This window comes from Mastomys coucha, unplaced genomic scaffold (genome assembly GCF_008632895.1).
Source record: "Mastomys coucha isolate ucsf_1 unplaced genomic scaffold, UCSF_Mcou_1 pScaffold5, whole genome shotgun sequence".
Taxonomy (NCBI): Eukaryota; Metazoa; Chordata; class Mammalia; order Rodentia; family Muridae; genus Mastomys; species Mastomys coucha.
Genome location: NW_022196911.1, coordinates 97,126,395 through 97,149,540, shown reverse-complemented (window position 1 = coordinate 97,149,540; position 23,146 = coordinate 97,126,395). Strand labels below are relative to the sequence as shown.

The following is a 23,146-nucleotide window of genomic DNA, read 5'->3' as shown; positions in this document are numbered from 1 at the left end:
TGCCCCCGAGCCCTTCCAGGCATGCCAGCGATGTACGGTAACTTAATTTCATAGGCCCAGGCGGATTCAGCAGTTTATTGTTAACAGAAAACGGTACTTTAACTCCCAAGTCTGGCATAGAAGGAAGCACCATATTTCCTCCAAGCCATTGCTGTCACTCACTGTCAGACCCTGGCTCCTTCCCCCAGGCATGGGAAGCATCCTGGGCTTGTCTGGATTTGAGGACCTATTCCAGCAGGCCCCTGAGATGGCTGATCTGTTACAGAGAGTCAGGCTGGGGGTGATATTTGAGGAAGATCTTCTTGGAGAGGTCCACAGTGTCCCCCTGGGGCTGACTGGGATACCTCTTCTTGTTGTTAATGAAAGCCTGCTCTAGTGGGAAAACATTCTTCTCAAACTGGCGCTGTTGGAAGGGGACACCTCTGGCTAGGCTATGAGCCAGAGTCCCCAAGAAGAGGCACCAGCGTGGCTGGTAGTAATCAGCCACCAGTCCTGCCAGTTGCTTATTGGCATAGTCCAAAATGTTACCCTCAGGCCCCCAAAGAGTGATCTGGTAGCGGCTGTTTTGTTCATAGAACTGGGCCTCGGACTCAGTTATAGCCACTTCCCGGGCCTGATCCAACCAGGTACCCAGCAAGAAGTGGCTGTTGCTAGCCAGCAGCTCATCTAGTGCAGGCAGGAGCTTATAGGCCAGGAGGCCTCCAGCCCTGAGCAGGAGATCAAGCTCCTGCTTCAGGTAGGCGGTCCTTGCTTCCTCATAGCACAGGCTGACCAGCTCCTGCACTGCTTGGCGGGTGACATCCAGCAAGTCATAGTGGAAGGCTGGGCTGGTGGTCAGATTTGGAGCAGCTGATAATAGCAGTCGCCAAGCCTCAAATACATCTGATCTGTTGTACCAGACAGTGGTATTCATCTGTAGGGACGGCCGCTTGACTAGCGGGCTTCTATTGTGCCCACTGCACGCTTCCCCAGAGCAGTTGTAGACACTCCTGAGTAGGAGTCTCCAGGCTGCCACAGCATCTGGCTGGAAGATCCCGTATCGGCGGCTGGCAAAGCTGCTCACCCAGGCCAGCAAGTCTGGCACAGGGTCCTTTCGCCAGCCCAGCTCAGCCATGAGAGCATAGACCACTTCATTCTGGCCAATGCCCTCTGGAGCTATGCCGGTGCCGACCATGGTGGAGTTGGGGAAGAGGCGGGCTGCCTGGGGGCCTCGGTTCACATCCTCGAGGGTTCCAAAGAGGCCATGGTTGCCCCCAAAGTTATGGAGCATGCACCAGATGAAGGGCTGGCCATGGAAGGAGGCTGTGCGGGTGTATACAGGCTGGCTCTCAGCAAACAGGTCTAGAACCAGGAGACGACCACGGGGCACAGCCTCCAGCACAGCCCTGATTTGAGAGGGGCCCCAGAACTGGGGCTGGTGCTGAAAGAGCCAGCCTTGGAGCAGCCAAACAGCATCAGGGTCCACTACCATGGGGAGAAAACAGAAAGAGGCAGTGAGAGAAGTGGTTTTGTTGAGGAAATCGGGTGATTAGTATAGCTTACACCATCCCCCATTACTGATCTACTTGCCATTCTGCCATAACTGGGGCTCCTCTGCCCTGCCTGCCTCCCGAAACTCCAGGACACTACTGATCTAGCTTCCTGGATGTCAGAGCTACCCAGAGAAATTAAGACATGGATGCCTGGGCCCCAAGTTCTGGACCTGCCGATCAGGCCATCCAGAAGCCAGGCCTGAGAATCCTTATATCCAAATACTGGCATATTTGGGTCATGTAACAGCTTAACTGTTTCCCAAAGGCTCACGATTAAAGGTTAAAGTTCACACTTGATCTCCACTGTGAAATAAAAAAGGTCAAGACTCAGGCCTTTGAGAAGCTCAGCTAGGAAAGGTATTATGTGCTGAACCCGACAACCAGCGTTCTACCCTTGAGCTCACATCCTGGAAGGAAAAGAATAGACTCCTACAAGCTATTTATGACTTCCATATGTGCATCAGGTGTGGCACACATGCACACATGCAAATAAATAAACATAACTTTCTCTCTCTCTCTCTTTTGTTTTGTTTTGTTTGTTTGTTTTTGAGACAGGGTTTCTCTGTGTAGCCCTGGCTCTCCTGGAACTCATTCTGTAGACCAGGCTGGCCTCAAACTCAGAAATCCACCTGCCTCTGCCTCTTAAGTGCTGGGATTAATGGCATGTGCCACCACTGCCTGGCCAAACATAACTTTCAAATGAAAGAAAAAAGGCTCTAAGAGCAGTGGTTCTCAACCTGTGGGTCTCAACCCTTATGGGTCAAATGACCGTCTCACAGAGTTCACATATCAGATATTTTACATATCAGATATTTACATTATGATTTATAGCAGTAGCAAAATTATAGCTATGAAGTAGCAATGAAATAATTTTATGGCTGAAGGTCACCACAGCATTAGGGACTATATTAAAGGGTCTCAGTATTAAGAAGGTTGAGAACCGCTGCTCTAGAGCAAGGCTCAGGCTTCTGGTTCCAGATCATGCTTGGAGAGTGCTGCTCAGAGGGCTCTTTATCAATCGGGCCCCTTCTCCTCTATAAGTGGTAGAAAGGAATCTTGGAATGTGTAACCTCTAGCCTACACGAACCACTTTAACAATGAGGTGGAGAACAAATACAGTTTTGTTGTTATTGGGCAGTGGTGGCACACACCTTTAGTCTTAGCACTTGGGAGGTAGAGGCAGGTGGATCTCTAAGTTTGAGGCTAGCCTGGTCTACAGAGTGAGTTCCAGGATAGCCAAGGCTACACAGAGAAACCCAGTTTCAAAAAAAAACAAACAAACAGAAAAGCAAAAAAGCCACTGCCCGGCTTTTTTTTTTAAACAGGACTAGGCATCCCGGTCCATGAGCAAGCCTCACTGCATAAAGGAAGCAACAAACAGTGGGAGGAAAAGAATATGCCCAAGGTCATAGGTCACTGGCCACTTGGTGCCCAATGTGGTTAAGTGGGATGGCATATGTGCACAAAGGCCTGCTGAGCAGGAAAGCATGGTATCACCCGGATACAGGTCTTCCTCCCACCCAACCTCCCTCCCTGATGTTCCAGGGGATTCCCTATCCCAAGCACCATACCAGTGACCATGGCTTCATAGACGGCGGCAGTGGCAGCGGCGAGGTAGGAGGGGTTGGAGAAGGGAGGCTGCATCTCATTGAAGGTGTCAGCCCCATAGATATGATCTGTGCCAAACTCCTTGGTCAGCTCCCGTAGGAAGAGGTTCCCGATGATGGGGAACATGGGGTCTCCTGGAGCCAGAAGGAAGGAGCAGCTGTAGGAGCAGTTGAAATGTCCCCAGCTACCCAACTGGATGACATTGACCTGTGGGAACACCCTGGGGATTGGGGGGGAGGTTTAGAGTTGACGGAGGCTGATACAGTGCTTGTCTTGGCTTTACACCCTTAACCAACTTCACATCCGTGGCTTTCTGGACCGTGCTTGGGTTTCTCTTGCCCCCATGCTTATGCATGCTCTGTCCCCTGCCTGGTATCCTTTCCTCCACCCCTAAGGCTAATCCATCTGGTTCTTCCTCACTGTCCCTGATTGTCACCTGTCTAAAAAGGTTTTGCTTTCTTCCTCTGCCAATGAGCTCTTGTTAGGGACAGAGCCACAGGCACACAGGACCTAGCACAGGACCGGGTCTGACATCTGTAGACACCATGGCAAAGGTTCACCAAATGAAAAGAATGAAACTCCCCCAGCTTGGTGAGCAAGACGGAGGGGTAGCCAGCAACCAGAAACACGTGCTGTGACTGTGGTGGAAGCCAGGTGCTAACAGGCTTGGTGACGAGGGTCCTTGCAGGTGCTGGCTGACAAAGCTTCACAAAGGAGGAGGAGCCTCGTCCAGACCTTGAAGGTCTCTCTCCAGCCACAGAAGTGAAGATAGTTCAAAAGCAAGGGCAGAGACCAGCACACTCCCTAGGCCACCGGCAAGAGCAGCTAGCTACTCAGTAACATTCTGTCCCTGGCAATATGCACACTCAGGACAGAAGGAGTTGTCTTGTCCCTTAGTAATTTTTCATTCTTTTTCTTTAAATATTCCCTAATTAAATAATTAAGTTATATATTTATATATAACATATATAAATTATCCACACACACATATTAAAGTTAGGGACTAAAGAGATAGTTAAGAGCACTGGCTGCTCTTCCAGAGGATCCAGGTTTGATTCCCAGCAACCACATGGTTGTTCACAGCCATCTGTCACTCCAGCATCAGGGCACCCCATGCCCTCTTCTGTTCTCCAAGAGCACCAGGCATGAATATGGTACACAGACCTACATGCAAGCAAAACACCCACACACATAAAATAAATGAAAACCTTTTAACATTTGGTGAGTTTTCTAAATTTGATGTTAACAATTTAGGAACCTTGGGAATACTTTAGATTGATTTATTGTTATTTTATGGGTACGAACGCATGTCTGTGTACCATAAGCAATGATGTGTCTGGAAGGTGATCAGCTCCCCCGGATTTGGAGTTGTAGATGGCTGGGCGCCACCATGTGGTGCTGAAAACTGAAGCCTGGTCCTCTGCCAGAGCAGCAGGTGCTGAGCTGAGGCATCTCTCCAGCAGGCTCCCACACTGTGGGTATACATTTATATATATAAAGACTGGGTTTTTCTTTTTCTTTTTTTTTAAAGGTTTATTTGTTTATTATATGTAAGTACACTGTAGCTGTCTTCAGATGCACCAGAAGAGGGTATCAGATCTCATTACAGATGGTCGTGAGCCACCATGTGGTTGCTGGGATTTGCACTCAGGACCTCTGGAAGAGCAGTCAGTGCTCTTAATTGCTGAGCCATCTCTCCAGCCCTTTTTTTGGCTTTTTCAAGACAGGGTTTCTCTGTATATCCCTGGCTGTCCTGGAACTCACTCTCTAGACCAGGCTGACCTCATACTCAGAAATCTGCCTGTCTCTGCCTCCCAAGTACTAGGATTAAAGGCGTGCGCCACCACTGCCCGGCTAAGACTGGGTTTTTCTATGTAGCTCAGGCTGGCCTGGAACTGGTAGCGTTCCTGCCCCGGGCTCCTATGTACCAGGATCAGAAGAGTATACCATCATACGCAGCAACGATTCTATTTTATAAGCAAGAAAACCAAGTCACAGAGTCGTCAAGCAACTGTGGCTGCAGTGGCTGACAGCAGAGACAGGAGTCCAGCCGTGCCAACATCCAGAGTTTCAGCGTTTACACCATGCTTTGGAGAGCAACCCATTTCCCTTGGGAGCTGAGCAGGGAGGGAGGACCTCACCTGGTGATGGCCTTAGGGACATGCCCTGCGAAGGCAGGCAGCACTGGGATCATGCCAAAGGAGCGCATCCGGTCCAGGATTCGATGCTGGGAGGGAGAGAGGTCAATGTGACAGGACCTCTACTGGAGGAGTCCCTTGCTCACTCAGGAAGGGAATACAGATCTACACACCAGTCAAGAGCCCTGAGGCTAGCTAAGCACCCATCCCTGGGTCTGGGAACACCCAGCCCCCATTCCACCTTTCCTTAGCCACTCTTTACCTGCAGGTAGAGTTGCTTGAGGTGCCAGGAACGGGGCAGGGGGCCGTCCCAGGTATGCAGGTTACCCATGCGTCCCCAGGCCAGGAAGGCAGGACCGGTGAAGTAATTATCGATCTCTGACTGGGTCAGGCCCAAGGCCAGGTATACCTGTGGAGCAGGAAGAGCCCCTACCTATAAACACACACACCCACGACATTGAACAAGTGCTCGCTCATCACCACTCTGAGCTCGGTACTATTGCTAAGACAGATCTGGACTTCAGCCTACGGGGAGCTCACGGTCTAGGAAACAGCTCCATGATTAGAAGGGACACTAAAGTGTCAACTTTCTGGGATGGGTGACGATCTGGGACATTTTCTTGACTGGTGATTGATATGGAAGGGCTCAGCCTGTGGGCTGTGCCATCCCCCAGCAGGTGGTTCTGGGTATATACGAAAGCAAACTGACCAAGTCAGGAAGCAAGCCGATATAAGCAGTGTTCCTCCAAGGCCTCTGCTTCGGTTCCTGCCTCCAGGTTCATACATACCTCCGGGTTCCTACCCTGATCGAGTTCCTGCCTTGGAACTCAATCTCGAATCTTCCTGTCACTATCTGAGTCCTGGGATTACAGGCATGTACTGCCAGATAGTTTGTCCCACCCTGGGAAGCCTCGGTTCCCCAGGGCCAGGGTGTGTGAGGCAGGCAGGAGAGTGTCAGGGGCCAGGTTGGCACACACCCGTTGCCAGATGGCCTCCTGGCCATTCCAAGCCAGTGCCAGGTTGATGCCATTCAGCGCCATCCAGTCAAGCTCTTGCTCCCAACGGGCCCAGTCCCACCACACGAAGGAGTAGCTGTGCGTGCACACATTCTGGTAATAGCGGTACCTGCGGGCAGGGGCACATTATTGGGGACATATGGGATGCCTCACTCACCACTCTGGAACACTTCAGAGGCAGCCTGGTGGTGGAATACTACCCCCAACACAGTATGCATACGGGGCAGTGGGCAAAGTTTTCAAAGTGGCCCCTCTCCTGCTCATTCCAGATTCACCCCAGGTGAAGCCTAGTAGTGTTTACATAACTTCATTTTCATTCAATATGCCCAGAGCTCCACTGTGCATCGTGTGGTGTCTTAGGGTGTCAGTGCCATAAGGCAAAATTGGTCTCTGTCCAGAAGAGGACTCACAGTTCCTAATAGTTTCATGGGGGAGACAGATGTGCGAACTCGTCATGCCCATAGTGTGGCAAGTGTTAGAATAAAGGCCCAGGGGCTTCGGGAAGGGTCACTCAGAAGCATCTTCAGAAAGGTAAAAGGAGGGATATGAAATGCATGGGTCACGAGAACGCCTTTGAAATTCTACTATCACGCGTTGGTTCTCAATCAACAGGGTTCGGTCATTATTTCCAGCATGGGGGGCTGGGAAGCTAAGTGGCTTGGCTCAAGAACACACAGCTACAGGGGAGCCAAGATCTGAAGGCACAGACCCCGGAGCCAGCACTTCCTTCTCTGTGTCCAGGCGTGTCTGTAGCTGCAGCCCCGACCTAGGCGTGCTGGTCCTCACCAACCGTGGGTGTCCCGAGGCTGTTGCCCTAGCCGGCTGGGACCCACAGCATCAATACCTGTTGGGCGTGGTTTCGGTCAGCCCGTCGGGCACAGCGGGCAGCGGCCACGGCAGGTGCAGCTGAGAGCTGGACCAGGCCACCTGACAGCCACAGAAGTCACGCAGGTAGCGGTGCAGCCCCGCGGCAGCCGCCACGCCCGTGGAGCCGCGCACAAGCACAGGCACCCCGCCGCCGCCACTCAGGCTGTAGGTGTCCAGGCCCGAGTCGTCCGCCAGCGCGCGCTCCACGGACACCAAGAAATTGGCCGCCGCCCCGGGTCCCAGTAGCCGGACCACCAGCTCCCGTACGGCCTCTGCTTCCCGAGCCTCATCGCCCACGGAACCCCGGACCAGGAGTAGGAACCCTAGAATCACAGTCAGCCCCGTGGCTCCCATGATGCTAACCGCGCGGCGGCAGCCCGCTCACAACCAATACCAAGCTCGGGGCCCGCGGGGCGGGGCTGCCAGCATCCAATCGGCTGCGGACCTCGGTCCACGTGGCCTGAAGGTTGGCTCCTGCTACCCGCCCGGAGGACCTGATTTCCGGACCCAGACCCTTCTGGGTCTGCTGACCGATCTCGTGGCTGGAGTGTGCGTGACCGTAGGAAACATCTCCGGCCAGATGGGACGCCGCGCATGCCCAAGTCCTTTCGGATGCGGCCCTCTTTCTTCTCCTACTCACCTCCCTTCCAAACATCTAGCCACTCTTTTAAGTGATGAGAATTGAAGCCAGCCCTGGGCTCTACCACTAAGCTATTATATTCTAACCCCTCATTTAATAAATGTGTATTTGGATTTTATGTCGTATCAGACACTGCCATTGCTACTGTATTAGTGAAGGGTGGTCTCAGTTATTTCTGGCTAAAGATCTGGAAAGCAAATTAGGGTTTCTCTGGGTGAGGAGATAGCGCTTGCATGTGAGGACACGCGTTTGAAATCGGCACAACCCACATAAAGCTGTCCCAGTATTGGGAGTCTGCAATCCCAGTGCTCCTGGGAGATGAGCACTGGAGACAGCTGCCCTGGTGTACAAAGTGTCAAACAGGGACACCTTTATCTCAAGGTAGAGGGTAACACCCAAGATTGTCCTCTATTAACTCAAAAAACCCACAACTCTCGTTTCAAAAGGACTGAGAGCTTATTCTGAAGCCAAATGACGATGGCCCCGGAACAGTTTTAGGTCACCCCAGTTTCCATGTTCCAGTGTGGAAATAATTTAATGAAGTTTGTATAGTAACAGCACAAAGCCATAAATCAAGACGCTTTTTCCGAATACATTGGTGGAGACATGAGAAGTGGGTTAGAGTGAATCTGGAAATCAATTGCAGACTTCAGATAACAGTCTTAGCTTCTGGGATGCTGGAAGCTGGTGGTCTGCTAAATTAATGCCTTTCAAAGGAAAATTAGTGTTTGGTACATTCAAAAAGACTTACCCATTGTCATAAAGCTGTTAGGTTGGGTAGCGGGGGAGGATAGGTAACAATGGCTATTGGGAAGGCTGGAAATGGGCCTGTTTGGTTCTGAATTCAAATTCTTCAGAGCCTTGAAGTTCTGATGAGCCACTCAGCACTGCAGAAGGTTCAGAGCAAACTGCTTTTCCAGAACTTTGGTTCAAAGCTCTGACCATCACTTGTATGCCAGACACCTACACTCATCACACACACACACACACACACACACACACACACACACACCCATCTCCCCCATACACACAGAGCAGAACTTCTCGCTGGGTTGTAAGTCTATGAGGAATATTGGGGTCTCCAAAGAGACAGTAGCATTTTATCTGAAGCCCAAGGCTGACTAGGAATTTAGAGAGGTTGGAAGGAAAAGAGCTTTCTAGGCAGAGGGACACATGGGCAGATGAGAAAGGGGAGATTTGAGGAACTAACTCACATGAGCCCAGCTTGGCCAGCAGGAGGTCAAGAAGGGCTTTCCAGTGGATCCTCAGAGGGAGCGGAACAGGAATGTCACTTTACCTGACTGGCCTGGGAAACAGGGAGGTGAGTAAGACCCAGCAGGTGAGAAGCAGAAGGAGAATGGAAAACCTTAGCTCCTGGAACTTGAGAGAGAATGGAGACTCTTAGTTCCCAGAGCTCAGTATGGGCCCCCAAAGATGCTCAGGCTGCCCATCTTGAAGGACAGGGTGGGGGTGGGGGGTGCCCGGGGCTAGGCGGGGCAGAGAGCAATGGGCTGGAGCCAGGTTTGGTGGCACATGCCTGTCTGTGATCCCACTGGGGAGGCTGTGTAAGTAGGACCTAGATTTCAAGACCTGGGTGAGTTTCTGACCAGCCCTGCTGGGGTGGGGTTGGGGCTTAGAGAAACAGTTGTGTTCCTAGCTTTCTGAGTTGTTCCCGGAATAGCAGAGGCCCCTGCTCTCTCTCAGTTCCTTTAATCTGGACATTCTCATCCTTTCTGAGGAAGCAGAGTGAGGACAGGAATGGAAAGATTTGCCCCTGGGACCTCACGGGGAGTCTGTCCTCGCATAGCAGCAGAAGTTGCTGTGTGCAGCTGTGTGGAGGCCAGAGGCCTGCCTTCACCTCATCCTCCACCTTAGCTTTTGAGACACGGTCTCTCTCAGAACCTGGAGTTTTCCAGTTCATGGAGGCTGGGTGGCCAGAAAGCCCCAAGGATCGCGGCCTATCTCCACCCACCCCACTTCCCAGGTGTGGTGTTGGAGATGAGAATGTTATACCTGGCTTTTATGTGGGTCTTCTTATCCAGACTACACAAAAGACATTGTGGTGGTTGGTTGTAATGGCAACTTGCCACACATTAGGGTCACCTATGCAGGAGGAAATAAGGTTCTCATGCCTCGGCTTCCCACAGTGATGGACCCTTCCATTCCCCAAGATCTTTGTTGTTGTTGTTGTTTAGTTTTTCAAGACAGGGTTTCTCTATGTAGCTCTGGCTGTCCTGGAACTTGCTCTGTAGACCAGGCTGGCCTCGAACTCACAGAGGTCCACTTGCCTCTGCCTTCTGAGTGTGGGGATTAAAGGCACGCACCACCACTGCCTGGATAAAACAGTTTTCTTAGTTAAAAAAAACAAAACAAAACAAAACAAAAACAAGAAGAAAAAGAAATGGAAATGGAACTCTAGAAGGCACTATTGTAGTTGTGCTCATTTCTTTTTTTCTTTTCTTTGTTTCTTTGTTTTTTTGTTTTTTTGTTTTTTGAGACAGGGTTGCCCTGGCTGCCCTGGAACTCATTCTGTAGACCAGGCTGGCCTCGAACTCAGAGATCCTCCTGTATCTGCCTCCCAAGTGCTGGGATTAAAGGCATGCACCACCATTGCCTGCCCTCCCCCCACCCCTTTGGAAGAGCAGTCAGTGCTCTTACCCGCTTTGTCATCTCGCCACCCCCCCTTTTTTATAAGCAAAATATTTAATTTTGTGCTAATTGTGCTATAGGACACTTTAAATATTCATTCGGTCCAGAAACATCCGCAGGTAAGCTCTGAGTCACCGTGGATGCTGTTGTTATTAGAGACTGGTGTTGGTCCTAGTTTGCTTTGCTGATGCTGTGAGAAAGTATTAACTAAAAAGAGCTTGGGAGCCAGCAGCGGAGGTAGTGCGAGCTTTGATCCTGGCACTCAGGACTCAGAGGCAACCAATCCAGACTGTTTTTTTTTTTTTTTTCAAAAAACAAACAAGCAAACAACAACAACAGAACAAAGGAGGGAATCTGTTTTAACTGTTAATTGTTAGTAACATAGCTTAAAAACCATTTTGTGTAACTCTAAAGCCATTTGATGTGGCTTTGAATTCTATGATGCCAAAACTTGCCACCAGGAAGTTCTGATAGGAGCTAGACTTCAAAAGCAAGCTCCAACTAGGCCACAGGGCCAGCTGCAGGCTGCTCAGATACCAGCCTAGCCAGGGATAGGCTTGATATGGCAAGTGTACTGGCTGGGTTTTTTGTGTCAACCTGACACAGGCTGGTCTTATCACAGAGAAAGGAGCCTCCCTTGAGGAAATGCCTCCATGAGATCCAGCTGTAAGGCATTTTCTCAGTTAGTGTTCAAGGGTGGGAGGGCCCATTGTGGGTGGGGCCATCCCTGGGCTGGTAGTCTTGGGTTCTATAAGAAAGCAAGCTGAGCAAGTCAGGGGAAGCAAGCCAGTAAGGAACAACCCTCCATGGCCTCTGCATCAGCTCCTGCTTCCTGACCTGCTTGAGTTCCAGTCCTGACTTCCTCTGGTGATGAACAGCAATGTGGATATGTAAGCTGAATAAACCCTTTCCTCCCCAACTTCCTTCTTGGTCATGATGTTTGTGCAGGACTAGAAACCTTGACTAAGACACCAATGATGGGGGACTGGTGAGATGGCTCAGCCGGGAAGAGCACTGACTGCTCTTCGGAAGGTCATGAGTTCAAATCCCAGCAACCACATGGTGGCTCACAACCACTTGTAATGAGATCTGATGGCTTATTCTGGTGCGTCTGAAGACAGCTACAGTGTATTTACATATAATAAATAAATAAATCTTTAAATTTAAAAAAAAAAAACACCAATGATGGTGTTGCTGTGCTAGTGAACTCCCAGGATTGTGAGCCCTGTGAGCACAAAGCTACTGTTCAATGAAATGATACAAAAGTTGGAACTCTGGTCTCTAGGGTGACACTGCTATGCTCCTGAGACGCAGCTTCTTTAGCCCGTGTGTTGATATCCATCCATAGAAAACTTGCAACTCTGTGTGGCTCCAGCTTCTCTGACCACTAAACCTCAGGCACTGTCGGGGGTCCCACATAGGTTCACATGATAGCACTAGCCACTAGCCTACACACTCAAGGACCTTCTGAACCTCCATCAGTGCCATCCTCCTGCCTGCCACAGTGGAAGGACTTCACAGCATGTGTGGGTCGAGTCTGCTAGCTTCTGAAACATCCTCATCGGAGAGGATTCCCCAGTGGGACCTTGGAGAGTTTCTGCCCTAACTGTTCCTCGCTTGGTGAGAGGCCTGTTTTATCTTTTATATTAGCATCACGTTATAAGGAATGTTTGTGTGAATAAACTGAGCACATTCAAAAGACAAATCTTGTGTGGACATCCTAATTGCTGCTGCAGCCAAGCATGATATCTCCTGCCTTTAATCCCAGCACTTGGGACAGAAACAGGCAGATCTTTGTGAGTTCAAGAACAGCATGGAACTGAAAACAAAAGACCCAAATAAGTCTTATCTGTATACCCGTAATCCTTGGAGGAGGATGAGATAGGGTTAATCTCTCCTTGGAGAGATTATTGGGCTGCAGAGCAGCTGACCCAAAAGGAGGAAGACTTTCGGCCTGCTGTGAGTTACCCTCTGGACCCAAGTGCTTATTAGAAAAAGCAGTTTTAAGTGACTATTTTGGCAGGGACAGCACATTGAGGACATGTTAAAGTTACGACGTCCCAGTTCTGACTCCCAGCCCCAATATTCCCAGAAATAAGACTCAGGTGAAAATTATATTTACAAATACCTTGGCCACATAGTTCAACTCTACTCTGACTAGATCATACCTAAAGATACCCATTTAAATTTGTTTTTGTTTTTGTTTTTGTTTTTTTAAAGGTTTATTTATTTATTATATATAAGTACACTATAGCTGTCTTCAGACATCCCAGAAGAGGATATCAGATCTCATTACGGATGGTTGTGAGTCACCATGTGGTTGCTGGGATTTGAACTCAGGACCTTGGGAAGAGCAGTCAGTGCTTTTAACTGCTGAGCCATCTCTCCAGCACCTGTTTTTATTTTTTGAGACAGGGTTTCTCTGTATGGCAATGGCTGTCCTGGAACTCACTCTGTAGACCAGGCTGGCTTCGAACTCAGAAATCTGCTTGCCTCTGCCTCCCAAGTGCTGGCATTAAAGGCGTGCACCACCACTGCCCAGCGATACCCATTTAACTTAACATTTTGTCATGTAACTGTTACCTGTGGTCAGGTACCATGCATCGGTCTCCTCTTTTCAGGCTCCTTTCCCCACCTTCTTCTCTCCAGAATCCTTTCTCTTCCTCATGCCCCATCTCTCTTTCCTGCCTAAGTCTTATGCCATAGGCCTTTTAATTGACAGGTGAGACATCCATACAGTACACAGGAAGATCTCTCTATGGGGACACAGTCCAGGGGGTTGACTTCCTGCTGGTCATAGTATTTCCTTTTTCATCCCCCCCCCATCCCCTACAACCCCACAGAGCAACACTATGGAGGGTCAGAGACAGGAGGACCACTGGAGTTTGCTGGCTGCCAGCTCTCTGTTTAGTGAGAAGTCTCAAGGAAAGCTGGCAGAGAGTAGTAACATTCTCTGGCCTCCGCATACAGATGTGGGCATAAAGATGCATGCATATGCACCACACACACATTCACACTTGTGCATAAAATTAAGTAATTTTAAAGTGATATAGTAAATATCATGGATATTCCAAATCCATGGTTCTTAACCTTCCTGACGCTGCAACCCTTTAAATACAGTTCCTCATGTTTTGGTGACCCCCCCCCCCATCTTAAAGTTATCTTGTTGCACCTTCATAACTGCAACGTTACTATTGTTACAAATCATAATGTACATACCTGACATGGGGGATGTCTGTTAGGAGACCCCTGTGAAAAGATCATTCCACCTCGCAGAGGGGTCGAGACCCACAGGTTGAGAAGCACAGCTCTGAGCCATTTGCGTGCCTCCTTTTGTCTATTAGATGTATGAGACCATGCATACTGAGAAACTTGAACTTTCCCAAGAATCTCATGCTGGGAGCTACAAAAGCCTGAGACCCTGGAGGCAAACAGAAGACTTACAGTTTGTTAGAAGTCACTACAGGACAGATTGACATTGAAGACAAGGGTTGTTACAACCATGCTGGCTAAGGTTTGGTTAAAATGTCTCCCAACAAATCTACTTTTTTTTAAAAAAAAAAAATTATTTATTTGTTGTATGTATGTGAGTACACTGTAGCTGTCTTCAGATACAACAAAAGTCGGCATTGGATCCCATTGCAGATGGTTGTAAGTCACCACGTGGTTTTGGGAATTGAACTCCGAACCTCTGGTAGAGTTGCTCTCTAGCTGCTAAAATCTACTTTTAATAAGGGTTTTTTAAAAAAAATGTTTTAACGTCTTTTTTATGTTATCACCCACCAGAGTGGAAAGGAGAGGAGGATGTGGATTTTAATTAGAAATATTTTTTTGGGAGCAAATCTAATTTGCATTGTCAGGGTATTGGTAGTTTAGTCTACATGAATCAGTAGTGGCAGCTCGATCTACTCATAAATACTATTTATCAGAATTACCAACAGCAGGCCAGTCTAGGAGAAACCCCAAGGCTCTGCCAATCAGTCCGAGAATGAGGAAGTGGCAAGAAGCCATGGGAACACCACCAGAAGTTTCCTGGTTCGTTTCTCTCTACGATGTCATGACAAATGATGACCATCAAAGAATGGCAAAGTGTACTAATACCATCTCGCATTGTCTACTGTCCGTTGGGCTATATTTATATCTTTTTAAAACATCATGTGTTTTCTCAAGTATCCGCTCTAGTAAAACATCACATGCCCCTTTTATTTATGCTGTCTCTAGAAAGGTAACGTATCTGTTCTTAGCAAAACATTCTTTCACCGGTCTACTTTAGCAAAAACATCTTCTTATAAGACAGTTTTCAGAGAAACATCAAATGACACAAAGGAGTCTTCAAAGAAACCAGAAATATTGACTTCAGACCAAACTATAGACAAATCCATTTTCCTTTATCAATTCGTTTTCTAATTTCTTCTCATTTTGAGACAAAGTCTCACTCTATAGGCTGAGTTGGCCTTGAAGTCAAGGTAAACCTCAGACTCTCAGGTTTTTGTGATTATAGGTATACCTAACTCTTTCTTGTTTGGTTAGTTTTTAGAACAGGAAGCTTGCTGTTGGTTTACGGACTTGTACGCTGAGAGGACTTTGATCCCAGGAGTTTAAGACTAGCCTGAACAAGAGCAAACCTCAAACCACGGTAGGGAGGGCAGACTGAGATGGCTCAGCAGACGAATGCACTTGCTGAAAAGCCTGACAACCCAAATGTAGTCCCTGGGACCCACGGGATGGAAGAGGAGGAAGGAAATTGATTCTCTGAAGTTGTCCTCTAACCTCCACACACGAGTCATGGCATGTGCACAGTTGCACTAAAGTGCAAACGGCCTACTTTTAACTAACTGACTGACTGACTGACTAACTGTCTCTGGGTGTTTTGCCCCCATTTATATCTATGTATCACACATGCTTGCAAGACCAGAAAAGGGCTACAGACCCCCTGGAATTTGGGTTATAGAGGCTTGTGAGACACCATGTGGGTGCTAGGAATAGATTCTAGGTCCTCCGGAAGATGAGCAGCCAGTGCTCTTAAATATTGAACCATCGCTTCTTTAGTCACTCCGCCCCCCGCCCCACCTATTTTTGAGACAAGGTCTCACAGTACAGCTCTGGATACCATGAAGCTCACTGTGTACAGGATGGCCTTGATTCCGCAGAGCTCTGCTTCCCAAGTGTGGGGATTGAAAACATGCGCCACCAGCCGGGCAGTGGTGGTGCTTAACTCGAATCAGGCAGGCTGAGTTCCAGCTGGAGCGAGTTCCAGGACAGTAAGGACTACACAGTGAAACCCAGTCTTTTTTTTTTTTTTTTCGAGACAGGGTTTCTCTGTGTAGCCCTGGCTGTCCTGGAATGCACTCTGTAGACCAGGCTGGCCTCGAACTCAGAGATCCGCCTGCCTCTGCCTCTCAAGCGCTGGGATTAAAGGCGTGCGCCACCACCGCCCGGCTTGAAACCCAGTCTTGAAAAACAAAATAAAAACCAAAAAATGTGCCATGGGCTTTTGTTGTTGTTGGGTTTGCCTCTGTTTCTTTTTTCTTTTCTTTCTTTTTCCATCTCATTAAATAGAGCCGCTTGCCTGGAAGTTTCTATGTAGATAAGGTTGGTCTCAAATTTGCTAGTTCTTTTGCCACTGCTGCTTGGGTGCTGGCATAGATAGAACACCTTTTCTTTTCTTTTTTAAAGATTTATTTATTTATTATATGTAAGTACACCGTAGCTGTCTTCAGACGCACCAGAAGAGGGCGTCAGATCTCATTACAGATGGTTGTGAGCCACCATGTGGTTGCTGGGAATTGAACTCAGGATCTCTGGAAGAGCAGTCAGTGCTCTTAACCGCTGAGCGGTCTCTCCAGCCCTGCTACAACCTTAATTAACCATTTGGTGTGAAGAATGAGACGTTCTCTCCCTGTGTGGCCACCAGGGGGCAGCCTACACCCAGCACATGATTTGGGTAGGCAAGGAGCCGCCCCTGCAGGTGGTCCACTGCTTGAAGACGCTGGGGATGGGGGAAAACAACTGGCACCATCTCTGAAAGTGATGGATTTATCTCCGCTGCTGTGAAGCTTGGGCCTTCCAGGACACCTGCGGCTGCCATCTCTAAAGCTTGGTCCAGGATCTCGGGATGGCGTTTGGAAATTGTAGAGGAAAAAGAACACGCCCCTAACTTTCCACACATTCCAGCCCAGATCATCCCATCATCCGCAGGCTGGAGGAAACTGGAAGCTTCTGGATTCTGAGAACTCAGCCTCACGAAGGACTCCGACAGGGGAGCCATTTTTTTCTGAGGAAGTCTTAGGCCTCTCCCTCCTCTTACTTGATTCAGATATGTACTGTGGTGGTTTGAATGAGAAAGGGCCTCCATAGGCTCATGTATTACATACAGTGCCCGGTTCCCGATTAGTGTTATTGTTTGGGGGAGGTCATAGAACTTTTAGGGCAGTGTTTTCTCAACCTGTGGGTCGCAATCCCTTGGGGGTTGTCAACCGATCCTTTCACAGGGGTCGCCTAAGACCATTGGAAAACACAGATATTTATATTACAATCCATAACAGCCACAAAATGACAGTTATGGAGCAATAAAACTATGGTTGGGGGGATCGCCACACACGAGGGCTGCAGTAGGAGGGTTGACATCCCCTGCTTCAGGAGGTTGATGAGAGGATGTTACAGTCTCACTCCACTTTCGTTTGCCCTCTTTGTTTTCAGGTTGTGGTCAAAGACTGGCTCTGGCTGCCTGCTGCCTCGCCTCCCACCATGATAGAACCTCCCTCGGGAATGTAGCCAGAGCAAACTTTTCTGTCCGTTAATTTTAGCCAGGGTGGGTATACAGCAGCAGAGAGGTAACTAAGACGTAAACTAACAAGTTTTCCAGGTGTGAATTTTAGCCAGGCCTGGTGGGGCAAGCTTATACATCTCAGTGAGTTCTGAGCCAACCAGGGATACTACAAAACTCTGTCTCAAGCATGCCAGAAAGGGAGGCTCACATGAGGCAGAGAGCACCAGAGGAAGAGATCCAGTGTTGATCTCTGGACTCCGTGTGTACCCACGCTCTCCCCGTGAACACATTATCCCCTCCCCCATAGGGTGGGCAATAAAGGCACATGCCACCACCATCCTGATGTAGCTTTCTCTCCCTCTCTCCATTCTCTCTCTCCCCACCCCCTCCTCTTCATTTTTTAAGACAGGGTTTCTCTGTGTAGCCCTGGCTGTCCTGGAACTGGCTCTGTAGATCAGGCTGGACATCGAATTCACAGAGACCTAGATCTGCCTACCTCTGCCTCCTGAGTACTGGTGATAAAGGCGTGAGCTACTGTGCCTGCCTCTGTTTTCCTTTTTTAAAAGAACATATTGAAAAAAAAATTCAAGCAGGGCAGTGGTGGCACATGCCTTTAATCCCAGCACACGGGAGGCAGAGACAGGCGGATTTCTGAGTCCAAGGCCAGCCTGGTCTATAGAGTGAATTCCAGGACAGCCAGGACTACACAGAGAAACCTGTCTTGAAAATCAAAAAGAAAAAAAAGAAAAAAAGAAAAAAATGCCAGAGAGAGCTCTAGGCTTTATTCTAAATTTTAAAATATTTTGACTATCATCGTTGTGTATGATGGGGTATGGGGGTGGGTGGGTGTGTGGTGTGGTGGAAGTTAGAAGGCGCTCTGTGGAGTTCATCCTCTCCTTTCAACTTTCCTTGGGTCTGGGTCATTAGGCTTTTGTGGCAAGCACTTTTACCTGCTAAGCCATTGTGCATTTAAAAAAAAATTTTTTTTTGACAGTGTCTCATGTAGCCCAGGTTGGCTTCAAACTCACGATGCAGCCAAGGATGAGGATGGCCTTCAACACTATTCAGGTTCCGGGAACTACAGGCATGTGGGAGGGGGCACCCCTTTTCTTTCTTAAAGAAAGGGAAGGAAAGCAGCCTTCCATCTTTACACAGAGCCCATCTTCTGTGGGAGGGATGTGTGGGCCGGCCGGAGAAGCTGTGAACAGGCCCTGCAGTGGCGTCCCCTTTGCCCAGACCCACACTCCTTGGAGATGGCTGGGTATCTCGGATCCTTCACCTTCTCCAGTCTTGTGGGGCCTTTCAGCCTTTCCTTGAATGGCGCAGCTCAGACTGCCTGGGTATCTGGCTGTGACCTTTTCTCTAGCTTTCTGTATCTCCGGGCCCTTTGGTTCTGACCTTCAATCACAAAAGCTTACCAATAGTTAGAAGGCTAACATCTGCATTTTAATCTTTACTGAGACTCAACTGCCTAGCTTGAAGGTCATTTAAGTTTTATAGCATTAACTCTTCCATTTAGGTCTATGATCCACTTTTAATGTTTTTATTTAATTAAAAAATTAATAATTAATTAATTTATGGTTGATAAGACATGACCTAGTTATACAGCATATCCTGGCTTTAAATTCAGGATCCTTCTGTACCAGGCCCTTGAGTCTTGGGCTTCCAGGCTCAGACCTGGTGTTTGAGTTTATTTTTGTTGTGGTTAGGGAGCAATCCAAATGTGTTGTGCCTGCAGGTGAACACTCAATTGTATTAGTTCCAGTTAATGAAAACAAAGGGGTTTTTGTTGTGTTGTTTTGGAAAACTGGGTCTCATGTAATTCAGGTTGGCCTTGAACTCTCAATCCTGTATCCACCCCCCAGAAGGTGAGGACTATAGACACATAGTGCCATGCTCTGTTCTCTCCGCAGAGAATTACTTTAGCCTCTTTCTTTGTCTAAACTTAGCTGACTGTAAATTAGGATTTAATCCTGGATTCTTGACTCTGCCATTCTAGTTAGGCCTCCCTGCTCTGTGAGCAAGAGGATCAGAGTTCCCTTCGGGGCTTTCATTTAAAGATGGAGTTGGGGAGCATTGCTCCAGGGGAGGTGACCTGCTGGTTGGGAGAGAGGGGTTTAGGCTAGAGTGGGCTAAGAAGATGGAATGAACAGGATGTCCCAGCCTCTCCCTGTTCTTGTGAGAGGCAGGTGTTACATTCCTGTGCCATAAATCAACCGTGTGCGCGCGCGTGCTTGTGCCTGTGTGTGTGTAGGGGGCAGGGCAAAGAAAGAATGTATACGTCTCAGAGAAGGGAAGTGCCCCCCCACCCCCAGCCATCTCCCGGCTTAGTCTACGGGTTCTCTGGTCCTTAGCTTGCCTACTTCAGCATGTTACATTCTCCAGCTGCCCTGAAGAGCCTGCCAAACCTCTACTCACACCAAGGCCAAAAGCATTAGGGCTCAAAATAGCCAGGCCATGGAGCACTGGAGAATGCACTTGGAGAGAAGTCGGGCTGACACCCAGGCCCTCTTCTCCGGTTGGGATACACAGGGAAGGGAAGAGAGATAAAGACCGGCCCAAGCTATGCAAAATTAACTTGGCTCAAGGTAGAGGGAAGGCGCCTGGGCAACTGGAGATAAGGTGCTAATTTCACAGACTCACTGCCCAGCCAGGGCCATGGCAACTGTGGCCTGAGATCAGGAAGAACAGCAGAAAGGCTGGCAGGAGGAAGAGGGTGTGGGCACCAGATGAGCTCAGTAGGGCGGGGCTAGAGTGACAGGTTCTCCTGTCCTTGCCCCCTCCACACACACTCAGAGACAGGCAGCTTTTGTGAGAGTCAAACACACTTTATTCCGGATAAGAATGTCTGGACAGGAGGCCTTGGGCAAGGTCCCCACAAAGAGCACTGCCAAAGGCCTCTCTGTAAACAGAGCAAAGATCATCACGTAAACCGGGCACAAAAGGACAGAGGGGTTCGGAACAAAGTCACCATGGGCCAGCCCTGCCTGGGCAAGGGTGGGAGCAGCTCTCAAGGGCACCGGGGTTGGGGAGGGGAGGGGTCTTGCTGATTTAGGGTTACCTCCACAGGGAAGGCGGGAGTAAATTGTGCGAGTCAGCACATGATTAGAAGGGTCTGAGATCCACAGTACATGAGGTAGGTGGCGAGGGCTTGGCAAGCCTGGGCAGTGCTCCCACGCCCGCACTGGCAGCCCAACAGTCACCTCTGATTAGCAAATTGTCAATGACACTGACCTTCCTAGCCCAGGACACCACTCCTGAAACCTGGGGTCAGTGTGGGGGTTGGGGAGGGAGTCTCAGTGGGCAGATCAAGGTAGGCCTGCCGGCAGAACCAACCTTACTGACCACAGCCTCAGGACATCATGATCAGGGTGCAGAAGGGCTCAGGGATGCGCCAGGAGAGTGCCAATTTTAACTTCTGCCTTGGGGTGTCATGTTGGGCAAGGCCCATTCACGTACAGACTGGGCGGAAGGGAATCTAAGATCCGGAAGTCCAGTGCTGTAAGTCAGTGAGACCCTCCCATTCCCAGGGATGCTACGCTGTGACTATAGGGCTGGGGCAGGAAGTTTAGGAGGGTGGTGGCAATCCTGGGACCTTTGGGATGGTCCAGGTGGGGCCAGCCAAATTTCCTGAATACTAACGGGAGGAGGCTGGGCAAAGGATGACAGCGGCATCTTCCTGACTTCCCTGTTAGTGGAGTGGGCTATATTCCATAAGCATAGGAACTCTACGAGAGAAGAGCTTACCCTCTTCCAAGGTGTGACGAAGAACTCCCAGACTGAAGAGGAACCCTTTGCATCCTGAGGGCTCTGTGCCCCCATGTGGCTGGGCAGGTTGGCTCACCAGCAGAGGGTGGAATAGCGTCTGTCTGGGGGACAGGAGGCCAAGCTGGTGCCATAGGGGCATGAGTGGGTATCGGGCACAGTCATCCAGCTCTCGATCCAAAGTCTGTACGTTACACACAAGGCTCGGGGGCAGAGAGACCCAGGCAAGGCCAGCACTTCCTAAGTGAGTCACAGCGGGGGACAGGGGTTGCAGGACTACACAAAGGCCCAGGGATCCAGGGATCACAGCCAGCAGGCAAGAGAGACACAGATGATCACTGTGGAGGCAGGCAGGCAGGAGAGCTGCTCTGGGCATGCGCCCTGCCTGGGCCTCACTCATCAAACTTCCCTTCCCGGATGTGCTCAAAGGAGAAGGGGAGGAACTTGAAGCCAGTCCCAGTGTAGAATTTATTCTGGAATTCCACCCTGGAACGAAGAAGAGCAAAGCTGTCACTTCACAGGGAAAATGAAACAGGGCCGAGCATGGTGGCCCACACTTCAGCTGTGGGGGACAGGGGCAGCTGGATCTGTGGCCAGCCAGGGTGACGTAGCGAGATCCTGTCAAAAATAAAATAAAATAAAATAAAATAAAATAAAATAAAATAAGGAGGTTAAATGGCTCCATGGTTAGAGCATGAGCTGCTCTTGCAGAGGACCTGAGTTCAGTTCCCACCACCCACATGGCTGCTCACAACTGCCTGTAACTCCAGCTCCTAGAGATCTGACACCCTCTTCTAGTCCTCACACCCCCACTCAGACACATAAATAAAAACGTTTTAAAAATAGGAGGCTGGAGAGATGGATCAGTGGCTAAGAGCACTGACTGCTCTTCCAGGGGACCCAGGTTCAAATCCCAGCACCCACAAGGCAGCCCTGAACTCCTGGCTCAAGCCATCCACTTGCTCTAGCTTCCAGAATAGCTGGGACTAGAGGGGATGCCACCATGCCTGACCCAGAGCAACCTTCCTCAGAATTTAGTTCTCTATTTGCCCCAACTCTGCCCTCCCAGGTGAACTTGAGGAAACTGCTTCCGGCTTGCAGCTCACTGTGGGGATCTACTTTTAACTAATTCATTTTCGTTTATGATGTATGTGTATGGTATTTGTCTGTGGGCATGCGTGTGCCGCAGTATGTGTGGGGTTAGAGGATAACTCTGTGGAGACAGGTTCTTTCTCTCTGCCTCTCCCGCCTGTGCTAGATGGTTTCTGTCAACTTGACAGACTAGACTCATTTGAGAGATAAAAATCTCAACTGAGAAAATGCCTGCATAAGACTGCTGTAGCCAAGCATGTAGGGCATTGTCTTAATTAGTGATTGATGGGGGAGGGCCCAGCCCATTGTGGGCTGGTGGTCCTGGGTTCTATAAGAAAGCAGCTGAACAAGCCGTGAGGAGCTGAGCAAGCCAGTAAGCAGCACCCAGTCACTGCCTCTGCATCAGCTCCTGCCTCCAGCTTCCTGCCCTGTTTGCATTCCTGTCTTGCTTCCTCCAATGATGAACAGTGCTGTGGAAGTTAAACAAGCCTTTTCTCCCCAGGTTGCCAAAGTCATGGCGTCTCACCGCAGCAATACCAACCCCGAGACGCAGCTTTTTGAGGATTCTGGGTTACTCACTGGGCTGTCTCCTTGACCTCTGGGGCTGGGGCGGGGGATGGGAGGTGAGGGTGGGATGGCTCTGTGGCTAAGAGCACTGACTGCTCTTCCAGAGGTCCTGAGTTCAATGCCCAGCAACCACATGGTGGCTCACAACCACCTGTAATGAGATCTGATGCCCTCTTCTGGCGTATCTGAAGACAGCGACAATGTGCTCACATATATAAAATAAATAAATCTTAAAAAAAAAACTTTCAAATTTATTACGAGGGGAGGTCAAAGGTCAAGCTTTGTGGAATCAGTTCCCTATCCACCTTTCCGTGGCAGCGCCTTTCCCACAGGCCCACCTTGCCACCTCCTCAGAGCTCAGGCCCACCCTCAGCAAGCTGCAAGAGAGGATACCTGGATAAGTTGGTCTGTCCTAACATCTCATTCTCTCTGTCCCCTTTTGTTTGTGCTAAATGCTGGAGCAGCCCAGAAAGCACAGTATGACAGCAATAAGCTAACGAAGA

At 49.4% G+C, this 23,146-nt stretch overlaps 2 protein-coding genes across 12 annotated transcripts in view; both read right to left on the bottom strand.

The window, feature by feature from the left end:
• Positions 1-60: 60 nt before the first annotated feature.
• Positions 61-7,540, bottom strand: Naglu (N-acetyl-alpha-glucosaminidase). Its single transcript, XM_031353175.1, has 6 exons — positions 7,139-7,540; positions 6,256-6,403; positions 5,541-5,687; positions 5,282-5,367; positions 3,104-3,360; positions 61-1,464 (listed from the first exon to the last, which is right to left on the bottom strand). Exons 1-6 carry the CDS (start codon positions 7,513-7,515, stop codon positions 260-262), a joined length of 2,220 nt encoding a protein of 739 aa, XP_031209035.1. The 5' UTR covers positions 7,516-7,540; the 3' UTR covers positions 61-259.
• Positions 7,541-20,026: 12,486 nt separating this feature from the next.
• Atp6v0a1 (ATPase H+ transporting V0 subunit a1) overlaps positions 20,027-23,146 on the bottom strand; it is a 54,761-nt gene continuing 51,641 nt past the window's right edge. For all 11 annotated transcript variants that reach the window (XM_031355089.1, XM_031355094.1, XM_031355096.1 and 8 more), the window contains one exon: positions 20,027-21,470. In XM_031355089.1, coding sequence (XP_031210949.1) covers positions 21,377-21,470 — 94 coding nt within the window. In that variant the 3' untranslated portion in view covers positions 20,027-21,376. The remainder of the gene's footprint in view (positions 21,471-23,146) is intronic.

Bases quoted from the DNA above. Each gene is read 5' to 3' on its own strand.
- Naglu (XM_031353175.1), bottom strand. From the start codon at position 7,515: ATGGGAGCCACGGGGCTGACTGTGATTCTAGGGTTCCTACTCCTGGTC. The intron at 6,404-7,138 runs GTATTGATGCTG...CCCTGCCCGCAG, and splicing joins ACCGAAACCACGCCCAACAG to GTACCGCTATTACCAGAATG. The intron at 1,465-3,103 runs GTATGGTGCTTG...TCCCCATGGTAG, and splicing joins CTATGAAGCCATGGTCACTG to TGGACCCTGATGCTGTTTGG.